The sequence below is a fragment of the Lycium barbarum genome, chromosome 1, assembly GCF_019175385.1.
Source record: "Lycium barbarum isolate Lr01 chromosome 1, ASM1917538v2, whole genome shotgun sequence".
NCBI classification, from domain to species: domain Eukaryota; kingdom Viridiplantae; phylum Streptophyta; class Magnoliopsida; order Solanales; family Solanaceae; genus Lycium; species Lycium barbarum.
The window spans coordinates 15,692,605-15,704,406 of NC_083337.1; the positions used below are offsets into that span (position 1 = coordinate 15,692,605).

At 32.6% G+C, this 11,802-nt stretch overlaps 1 protein-coding gene across 1 annotated transcript; it reads right to left on the reverse strand.

Moving 5' to 3' along the window:
* Positions 1–7,011: 7,011 nt before the first annotated feature.
* Positions 7,012–8,822, reverse strand: LOC132632390 (endochitinase 1-like). Its single transcript, XM_060348313.1, has 3 exons — positions 8,154–8,822; positions 7,749–7,911; positions 7,012–7,573 (listed from the first exon to the last, which is right to left on the reverse strand). Exons 1-3 carry the CDS (start codon positions 8,689–8,691, stop codon positions 7,180–7,182), a joined length of 1,095 nt encoding a protein of 364 aa, XP_060204296.1. The 5' UTR covers positions 8,692–8,822; the 3' UTR covers positions 7,012–7,179.
* Between the last annotated feature and the right edge of the window lie 2,980 nt (positions 8,823–11,802).

Below are 11,802 nucleotides of genomic sequence, written 5' to 3' on the forward strand. Positions count from 1 at the left end.
AGAAATGCAGGGTAAGGTTGCGTACAATAGACCCTTGTGGTCCGACTCTTTCCCGGACTTACGCATAGCGGGAGTTTAGTGCCCCAAGTTGCCTTTTTAATTGGTCCAGTACAAGTCTAAATGTTCTGTCAAGCTCACGTTACTAGCCCATTTTAGTAGCGATCAGTTTCATTACTTGTATTTATTAACTGAGTAGTTAATGATAATCATTTTCTTTTACAAAAAAACCTCACTACAAAAAAATGAATATTTTGCGGAGGTTGAAAGTTACAATTCGTGGAGTTCTTATCTTCCGCTAGCAAATAGTGGAGGCTAAAATCATCATGAATTGCAACTTTCAACCTCCACAAATTACCCAATTTTTTGTAGTTCAATAACGGCGTTGTTTGTCCGGATATTTTTTTATTGCTATAACAAAATGTCGTTATAGAGAATATATGGTATAATATAACATGAAAAAATGGCTACAAGAAAAACTTGGCCGTGATAGTGAAATATTGTTATAGAGGATGACTGTTATAGAGAGGTCGGATTGTACGTAGTATATATTGGTTTCCTCTTTCGTTCTGGAAAGTTGAGCCTCTTTCTTAAAATAACTAGTTAACTTGACCGCGCTTCGCGCAGTTGAACATGTCTTTTCTAAAATTTATTTAGTTAATATAGAAAAGATAAAAATAATTAATAACAAAAAAACAAATAGTAGAATGTTAACTCAGCATATGTACTATTAAAAGAAAATCACTACTCAATATTACTTCAACTTATAGAGCCATGACCAAAAACAGGAACTTATAGAGCATAAACCAAGAGTTCACAAAATCAAAGATGTTTAAAATATGCGAGATACATCTGGATCTTTGCCTCATCTTTCAGCTTAATCTTTCAACATAATTCTAAAGATGGAATTGATAAAGAACATTCTCACCTGTTGGAGAAATGCCTTTGGCTGACTGGCATCAAAAGCAATCATAAAAATTTTGTACACTTTTTTCAAATCTCCTATTCATACCAATGACCCAATTCCTCTAAGATATATACATGACCAAGACCTGTTGAATCCACCAGCCTCTCCAATTTTGCAGGCTTCTCGAAATATGATTTATTGAAATGAATGGTTTGATCAGGCATTGAGAATATGTGACTGAAAAGTGTATTCAGAAAATATTTATATTGTCCAATAATGACCAAATTTATTTAGAAACACCCTCAAGTATGGAATACAAATTAAACAGGCATAAAAAATAAAAAAAAAAGTAACGTTAGAGGTAGGAAAGGAGCAGTCAACAATGATTGTTGCATGATAAATGCAAAAAATGGGTAGTTACATCTCTTCACAAAATGACGTGATTTTTAATTTCCTTAACATAGATATAATTTTTTTTTTTTAAAAAGAAGGGAAAAGTTAAAAAAAAATGAGAGTACGATGAATAGAATTCTTGGCCAAAGAGGAGGTGCCACATCACCAAAAATTGAGAAAAAAGATAAATGACAATGGAGGCCATAGAGAGGTGCCGCAGAGGATTGTTTATGCCTACATGTCTTTTCTTAAATTTATTTAATTAATATAGAAAATATAAAGATAATTAATAAAAAAAAATATACAATCTTAAGACTGCAAATGAAAATAAATTATAAATCAAATTTATATGGAAAATACATGTAAGAAGGTAAAACAGAGAATAAAATCCAAATTAAATAGGAACATTGCATATCTTATTGTAGGTTTATACGGACGGAAATCTTCCGAAATTGACTTGTCAACTGGGAAGAGAAGTTAATGATATTGTTTTTGTAGATCATAATCGTAGATTTTTTTATCTTACATAAGTCCTTTCACTTTTTATTCTTAATTAAATATTGTTCATAACAAAAAATTGAGAAAAAGCATGTATGTATATATATATATATATATATATATATATATATATATATATATATATATATATATATATATTATGATAAAATAATAAAATATTTAAAATAAGAAATTTCAAATGGTAATGTAAAAATAGGGAAATTGATAACAACGACATTAATGTAAAATAGGGAATTCCAAAGGCCAAACCCATCGACAAACACATGTGGTCGTCCACTTCTTTCACTTGAGCATCTAAAGTGGCCCTTGTTCCATTTAGACACTTCAGGTGGGTCATTGCTATTCCACTTAGACACTTTTCGCGCCGTTATCGGAGCAAAACCAACACCAGTCGTATCCTACGTGGATTAAGTGGCCAATTAAATTGTGTCAGCTCATTTAAATTGTGCCAACTCAATTAAATTGTGCCAACTCATTTTAATTGTAAATTCACTAATTTGTAAATTCGTGGAGTTTTGACCATTAAAAATTGGGACGTTTGGGCTAGTTGGATGTGTAATGAGGTGACGCCCCTTTTGGTGTTGGTTTTGCTCCTATAACCGTGCAAAAAGTATCTAAGTGGAATAGGAATGACCCACCTGAAGTGTTTAAATGGAACAAGGATCACTTTAGGTGCTTAAGTGAAAGAAGTGGACGACCATAGGTGTCTGTCGATGAGTTTGGCCAATTCCAAACAATATTTATTACCATGAGCCCAATGGAATATCATCCGTCCTTGGTTTCCACCAACAATAATATATATTTTAATTATTAATCCAGCGGTACAGGATCACTACACCAAAAGAGGCTTTTAGTGGCAATATATTTTCCTTTTAGCGGCAATTAAGTTATTGCCGCAAATTAATTGCCGATAAAAACATATTTTGTTGTAGTGGATGTGTTGTCTATGTTGCTCGGTCTGTTTAGAACTGTTTTCATATTCGTATCGAATTCTCAAGAAATGTACTATTTTTGGAGAATCCGACACACAGTATCCGTCGACATTTTTAAAGAATCCGACCAACATAAGATGCAGTCACAAATTGGGAGCTGGCAGAGTCTTAATTTGATGGCATTATGAAAAAAAATCATAACCCAATGTTATTGCGAATAATATGCATAAATCTAAATTAATTATTTTTTGGAAAAACCGAATAGTAGAATGTTAACTCGGTATATTATAAGAAAATCACCACTCAATATTACTTCAACTTGTAGAGCCATGACCACCAAAAAAAAAAAAAAAAAAACTTACAAAGCATAAACCAAGAGTTCTCAAAATCAAAGATGTTTAAAATTCCTGGATCTTTGCCTCATCTTTCAGCTTAATCTTTTAACATAATTCTAAAAATGACGTTGATAAAGAACATTCTCACCAGTTAGAGAAATGCCTTTGGTTGACTGACATCAAAAGCAATTATAAAATATTTGTACACATTTTTCAAATCCTATCTCATCCCAATGACCCAATTCCTCTAAGATATATACAGGAATCCATGAGCCTCTCCAATTTTGCAGGCTTCTCGAAATATGGTTTGTTGAAATGAATGGTCTCATCAGGCATTGAGAATATGTGGCTGAAAAGTGTCTTCAGAAAATATTTACATTGTCTAGTAATGACCAAATTTATTTAGAAACACCCTCAAGTATGGAATACAAACATGCATAAAAAGAAAAGTAAACGTTAGAGATCATAGGAAAGGAGCAGTCAACAATGATTGTTGCATGATAAATGCACAAAACCGGTAGTTACATTTCCTTAACATAGATATAAATTAAAAAAAGAAGGGAAAAAGTCAAAAAATAAATAAATGAGAGAACGATGAATAGAATTCTTGGCCAAAGAGGAGGTGCCACATCACTTGTTCTATATCGAGTTTTAATATATAAATAGATCCTTAAAATTGAATTTAATTGAATTGAATGAGTAGAATGAGGGAAGATTAACTGTTTTTACTCATAAAAAATTTAATACAAAGTAATCACAATAATTTTAGGGGAAGTGATGGAAAAAATAATGTCATTAAATGGTGAGTGAGCCTTTATTATGGGTGAGGAAAGAAACCTTTAATATTTTATTTTATTTAGTCAAATAGAGAATGAAGAGGAAAAGGTAAAAAAAATGAGAAAAAAGATAAATGTCAATGGAGGCCATAGAGAAGTGCCACATAGGATTATCTATGCCTAGCTTTATAATATAGATTGATTCCTCAACATATGTGGGCGTTCGGTATTCGGTTTGGTATTTCAAAGTTCGAGTTCGGTAATTTGAAATTGGGTAATTGACAATAGATACCAAATACCAAACCGAAAAAGTTCGGTTCGGTTCGGTAAATCAAACTTCAATTCGTACGGTATTCGGGATTTACCATTTAAGGAAACAAAGTATACAAAAGTTGAGGTACAATATAACTGAAACAGATTTGTATACTTCTAAACAACTCTTTACATTCCAGCATATTTGAAATTCAGTGACCAAGCATATTCTACTACAGAAACGTGCTTTTATATTCAAAGTGAAGAAGCACAATTTCGGGACAAGCAGAACAGAGGGAAAACAAAGTGAAAAAGAAGGGCAGGGGACGGGAGGAAAAAAGATAAAGATCACCACATCAACTCGATATGAAAATCGTTCAAATGGAGGACAACACAAGGTCACAAACAGAAGTACAGAAATATAGTAAACACATTAAAGTAAATAATTCGGTATTCGGGAAATTACCGAATACCGAACGGTACTAATGTCTCTTACCAATCCCGAACCCGAAAACCATAATTTTGAAATTTTATCTCTAATATCGAATTACCCAATACCAAATTGTCAAAATTCTCAGTTCGATTTGATCATTCGGTTTTCGGTAATTTGTGTCCAGCCCTAGCTATCACAGAACCAATTTCTTCATTTTTATGAGATTAGCCTTGGCCAAACAGGTGCGTAGCAGAACAAGGTTCATTTGAACAAAGTCCGGTTTCTACGTACATTATCTAAACCATATAGACACACAAATATATAGAGGGTGAATGGGGGAATGAATGAGTTGGCATGCATAATAAATTAGAAAAATAAGACTCTCCCAACATGATTGACGGCAAAACTATTCCAATATGGAATTCTTACCGATCAATGACAGTATGGTAGGGTCATTCCTTTTTATATATAGTAACTTAAGCCTAAAGTGCCACTTGCTACAATGCTCCTTGTTTGCTAAGTATTATAATAAGTACTCACTTTTATTTATCCACTATTTCCTTTATAGATTTTCAATTTTACTTATCAATTTCTACATATCAAGGTAAGATAAAAATAAATTTTCAGTTTTATTCTTAGTATTTATTGCTCATTTCAAATTATTTTTCCAACTCCTATACAATGTATTGTGGTAAAATACCTATTTTAACCATTGTTTTTTAAACAGCGTGAAGAATCAAAACGTGATAAGTAAAAGTGAACGGAGGGAGTACTAATTTTATCAAAATGTACAAAATGTGTTTCTCACTTTGACCATATGTCACCTTTGAAGAGACAAAATAGAGATTTATGGAATCTTTTACATATGACTTTTGTAGAAGAAGAGATGGCCGGTTTGTCGTGGTCATGATGACATGGTTAATTGAAAGACTTCTTTGGGATTATGTGAGATTTTTAAAACAGGAAGTTATGAGATATTATTATAATATTTCTTGAAAATATTTTAGTTATATCTGAGAGGAAAAAAATATTTTTGAGAAACAATCTTAAAGCACTTTTTCTTTAAATAACTTTTTTGAAAAATAACTCATCAATAACGTCCGTAGAGTTCTTTTCCACAACTTGTCGAAGATTTTCAAGTTTATGTTTGTTTAACGTCAAAACCCCGACAATCTATATCTATCTATCTATTTATCTATTTACATGTTCCATCAATTTTCTTCCCCTGTTTTCCTTGAATAAGGTTAATTTACCAGTTTACACCTCATGGTCGCATAGCGACGCCATTATAATTATATCATTAAGTAACTCATAATTAATTGACACTGATACTACATAGAGGATAACTGAAAACCTCATTGTTATTTTATAAAGTAAATAACTTAAAAGGTCATTCAACTTTAGTAAATTCACTATCAAAATTACTTATGTTTGTTTTATATCAAGAAAGTCACTTAAGTTAGAATAGTATATCAACAAAGTCATTATAGCAAAAAAGATAAAGGAATAATTACATAAGCTCTCCTTAAGTTTGATTTTGTTTAACTTGCCCATTTTGTGGCTATGCTTACCTCTCTTATTTTAATCTTTTTTGTAATAATATTTTAACCTAGCTATTACTATTAATATAAGAAAATATAATTTAACTAATTTGTCCTTATGATATACTTTTTCGTTTAATTAATTTTATAAATAAATTTTCTTAGAAAATTTATTTCCAACTCCATTATTATTTACATGACATATATATCTAAATTATTTAACAATTTTTTTTAAGATATCTAGTTGCCTGTGTTGAAATGTCTAGTTGGCTATTGCCATTGAATATTTTTCTCAATAACTATTTATGTAAATTGGTGAAATTCATGATGAAAATAATTATTTCGATCAATATATTTTGGATTCTAGCACTATTCTTTTGGACGGCAATAGCTATGCAAAAAAGTTAAGCTACTTGTTGCATTTTTTTAAGGGACTCTAAACTCGTGTATGGTTGTCAATTCGAGAATCATCTTATTTTGGTAGTCATTAATAGTACAAATGTGTGAAGTTAGACTTGCGAGTGTGTCACAAATTAATGTTTCTCATTGTTAAATAATTTATTAACTCTAGATGTTTCAAGACAAAAATGAATTAGATATATATGTCATATGAATAATAATGGAGTTGGAAATAATTCTTCTCAAAAAAAATATTATTTACAAAATTAATTAAAAAAATAATATCATAAGGATAAATTAGCTCAATAATATTTTCTTATATTAATAGTAGCAGTTAGGTTAAAAAAATATTTTTTTTAAAAAAAAAGATTAAAATAAGAGAGATAAGCATAGCCACAAAAGAAGTAAGTTAACCTAAAGCAAACTTAATAGGAGCTTTATGTAATTATTCCTTCAGCTTTTTTGTTATAATAACTTTGTTGATATATCACTCCAATTTGAATGACTTTATTGATACAAAACAAATATAACTAACTTTGATAATAAATTTGATAAAGTTGAATGACCTTTCAAATTATTCACTCTATTTTATATAGCCTCACATCACACATCCCCTTACTCCGGTTACAAGCATCTACCTCATGGATTAAAAGGAGTAATTATAAAATTGCAAGTACGGAAGTAGTTAGCTCATTCTACATAGAGTTGAACAAGAGGCCGTAGGCAAAAGACCTCTGGTCACCGCAGTCCAGGTTCTCTCCAGGGCCAACACCTAGAATTTGGCAGTACCTCAAGTAAAAGCCAATTCGACTCTGTACCCTGGGGTCAGGGCCATGACCACATTCTAATCCTCCGTTGATTATGTTTGTGATGACCCCATAACCCGGGAGCCTATTGGCTTCTATGTCTATTGGGGATGGTTCCCAATTCCCGAGGATAACATCGTGGCTCGAAGGCTTAGGTGGTTGAGGAGTCATCCAGAACCAAAGTGCAGATTTGAATGAGATGACAGTGTCAGCAGCCACCAAATCAGGATTACGGAGGAGGTCTACCCCTATGGCTACTCCACAAGGACCGTAGTTGTAATTGCTGCAATATTGTTAAAAAAGAAAACAAGCAAAATTATAAGTAACCTTTTGATATCACGAATAGAATCTCTTAGATATAGAATATATTGTTGGAATATCAGGTGGGCGCTTGATAATATCATTTGGCACAATAGGATACAAGATGGAGACTAAAAAGAGAAGAAGAAAATACGTACTATGAAATTTGGATGGGCCCTCGTCCATAATATTTCCTGCCAGGAAAGCACGGCCACTCAGCATTTGGAACACAGTAAGAAGGCATGTCATCAGGGTTGCCTACTTCACTCTTGAAGCAGTAACCCCATGCATAAGGTCCATCAGGTGCAGTTGCCCAACCACCTGTTCAACCATATTTACAGATATCTTCCATGTAAATGAGAAAATTTATACAAGTAGTGTGCTGGAAAAGTAAAGAATCAGGAATTTGCCACTTTGAAAAATCTAATTAAAAAAAAAAACGCAACATCAGCGCTTTGTTGGGGTAAATATTAGCATCAGCACTGTAACAATTGGTAACTGTTGATACATTTGACCAAAGCGCGTGCTTCTACATGCATAAACTAGGAATATTAAGCACGTACCAGTAGTTTCATGGGATGTTTGCGCCAAGAACGCAGCAACCTCCCGTTTACGGTCAGCAATGTCACCGGTGGTGGCAAAACCAGGGAAATCCCTTGCTGCTTGTACAAAGGCATCGTAAGTGTAGAAGCCCCCGGCAGGACAAGCAGGGTCATTCCGGTGCAAAAGCATCTCGTCAAATAATTCACCACTAATAATTTCGGTAATATCTGAGGATGGAATGGGAGGCGGAGGTGTGAATGGAGGAGGTGGAGGCGAAGGAGGAGGAGGTGTGAATGGAGGAGGTGGAGGCGGAGGCGGAGGAGGAGGAGGCGGAGGAGATGGTGAAGGACACTGGCTTTGACACTTGTGGGGATCACAATAATCACCGGTGGTCCCACACCAACCATAATTGCTGCAGCAGTACCCAGAGGGGCACGGTGCACCACTGGCTTGCTTACCGCATTGTTCGGCCAAGACACTTGGGATCAGTAACATAGCAAGAACTGAAAGTGTTGCAAATACACATAATTGGCTCAGCCTCATTTTCATCATATTCATATAATTGAGATGGGGATGAATGGATGATGACAAATGGTGAGATGCGTAAGCTATTTATAGAAAATTTCTTAAGGACTATATGGGTGTGTTTGATATGGAGAAAAATGTTTTTCACGGTTCTTGCAAAATATTTTCCTCATTTTCTAGTGTTATATAAATAAGTAAAAGATACTATTCTAAAAATATTTTATACAATCCTCTCTTTATATGATGGCCCGGGTTCGCGTGGAGGCGGATTGGGGTGTGTTGAAGGGTGGGGACGAGTCAATTAATGTTAAATGTCATTTATGAAACTTGTATTATCTACTTTCAATAGGTAGGTTATTTTCTTCATTTTTAAAAAATTTATTTTCTAAGATAAATTAAAATATTTTTAAAAAAATTGACCAAACAAACATGAAAAAACTAAAAATATTTTCCTCCATACCAACCACACCCTATGCCGGAATATAAATTATGCTCTTCTTCATTGTTTAATTTTACAATTAATAAACTCTACACACCCCTCTCTTAGGCGTTTGGAGAGGAAAAAATGTGATATTTGAAAAAAAAAAAACTGAAAAAGAGTATTGGAAAGATAAAGTTTTGTTTGGGCGAATAATAGAAGCTTTGTAAGTGAAAAAAAAAAATTGAAAAATTGGCCAAAGCTACTTTTTCAAACTTGAAACTCATCTTTAAAATATTATTCAAAAAGTCAGTTCAATGTATATTCATTTTTTTTAAAAGGAAAAAAATATTCATGTCCGAACGGGTCTTTAGACTTTGGGTTATTAAACAAGTTCTATTTTAAAATTAATAAAAGGAGTTGAGAAAAATTTGCTCTTCCAAAGTTGTTCTATGATACTCCTTATATACGAGAGATTTCCATTTTTACACATAATAGACCTGAAAAGATCATTTTCTTCTATTTAAATTATCAGTGGTCCTGAAAGACCATTTGGGGGTAATTTACCCCGCTGAGGAAGTCTCACGAAATTAGTGGTGTCACTGGTGTGGTGGAGGTAGCACATCTAGAGTCTAAACTCTATTTTCGATTATAGAAAGCATTAAATATTTAGTATAATTGACCAATTACCTAGTACTATACTTCTTCCGGTTTATTTTACTTATTATGTTTTTTTCATGCTCCTTAAAAAATACTCCATTCGTGTCAAATTATATATCATGGTTATTAAAAATAGATGTCTCAAATTATTTGTTGTTTTAGAAGTTGAAGGCACTATTAATTTTTTCCCCATTCTACCTTAGTTGAAGATGAAACATAAATAGAGTAAACATTTAATGGAGAGAGATTATAACTGTTATACCCCATTTAAACTGGGTCAACACGGAGTACAACATATTGGTGATTCCTAATTATTTAACTTAAGGAGTCACCACCTAATTATTTTAACGGTGAATTAGGACACCTATTTTACCTAAGTAAGTGCTAAAAAGGTTAATTCCGATTAACAGTCTACTTAACTTAATGATTTTATGTAAGAGTTCTTAGTTATCCTAAAGGGAAGGGGTTAAGCATCCTTTAAGATCCGTTAACTACGGTTAACCGGTCAAACTTAGGTTAATTAATTAAGACTAAGAAAGTACAAATATAACATTTTAAATATTTAAGAAAATAGCTTGTAAATATTATGAGAAAAGGACAAAAATGGTCCCTTAACTATGATAGTAGGTTTAAAATAGTCCCTTAACTATGCACTTAACAGTTTTAGTCCTTTAAGTTTGTTACAAGTTAACAAAAACGGTCCCTTAACTATGAGAGTAGGTTCAAAATAGTCCCTTAACTATGCACTTAACGGTTTTGGTCCTTTAAGTTTGCCATAAGTTGACAGTTTTAGTCTCGACAAAATATTCGTCGAACTCTATTTGTTAGATTTGACGAGAACTATGAAAAAAAGGGAAAAATTAGTGAGAACTCTAGATCGGTCAAATAACTCGGGACAAAACCGATGGACGTTAGTCGGTTATAGGAAAAAACTGAGGAAAAACCTACAGACTTGATAATGTCAAAAAATAGTGTCTCGGAGCACAAAGACCGACGGATTCTGTCGATTAAAATCGAGGGAGTCCATTCGCTAAGTAAAATACACTAGATTCGTTTTTACTGAAAACTAGAGAAAACTAAATACTTCCAGTGTAGTGATTCTTTTTTTTTTTTAAATAGTTTCCGCGCATTTTTTCTCAAAAATAACCGATGGACTTCCGTTGGTTTTCGTAAAAAACAATAAAAATAAAAAATAAAATAAAAAATAGTGTCCCTCGATTTTATCCATCGGTTTTCGTCCATCGTTTTTTTCGCTTGTTTTTGGTAGTGACAATTTTTTTAGTTTCTGCTATTTCTAATTTATTTCTAAAGTCTAGTGTATTTTATTTAGTCGATGGATTCCCTCAGTTTTAATCGATAGAGTCCGTCGGTCTTTGTGTTTCGAGACACCATTTTCTGACATTATCAAACCGTTAAGTGCATACTTAAGAGACTATTTTTAACCAACCCTCATAGTTAAGGGACCATTTTGTCAACTTATGGCAAACTTAAAGGACCAAAACTGTTAAATACATAGTTAAGGGACTATTTTGAACCTACTCTCATAGTTAAGGGACCATTTTTGTTAACTTATAACAAACTTAAAGGACTAAAACCGTTAAGTGCATAGTTAAGGGACCATTTTGTCAACTTATGACAAACTTAAAGGACCAAAACTGTTAAGTACATAGTTAAGAGACTATTTTGAACCTACTCTCATAGTTAAGTGACCATTTTTGTTAACTTATAACAAACTTAAAGGACTAAAACCGTTAAGTGCATAGTTAAGGGACTATTTTGAACCTACTATCATAGTTAAGGGACCATTTTTGTCATTTTCTCTAAATATTATCAAGGTTACAAATGGAAAATATAAAAATACTATTTAAGTTAAATAAGACAGTAGTTTGTACAAAAGACTTTAGTTATAAGTTAAACTAAGAAAGCGTGGGATCAGGCAATATCTTTATAAACATTTGAAATAACTCAATGGCTAGGTATCAATTAATTTTAACGGCTTAGAAATATATTAAGTGATCAGACAAAATAGGTAGATAGCTAATGTAAATTTGAAAAGTAACTTTATA

Excerpts from the sequence above, each read along its gene's own strand:
- LOC132632390 (XM_060348313.1), bottom strand. The coding sequence starts at position 8,691 with ATGAATATGATGAAAATGAGGCTGAGCCAATTATGTGTATTTGCAACA. Across the intron at positions 7,912-8,153 it reads AACATCCCATGAAACTACTG|GTGGTTGGGCAACTGCACCT; the intron begins GTACGTGCTTAA and ends ATGGTTGAACAG. Across the intron at positions 7,574-7,748 it reads GGGCCCATCCAAATTTCATA|CAATTACAACTACGGTCCTT; the intron begins GTACGTATTTTC and ends ACAATATTGCAG.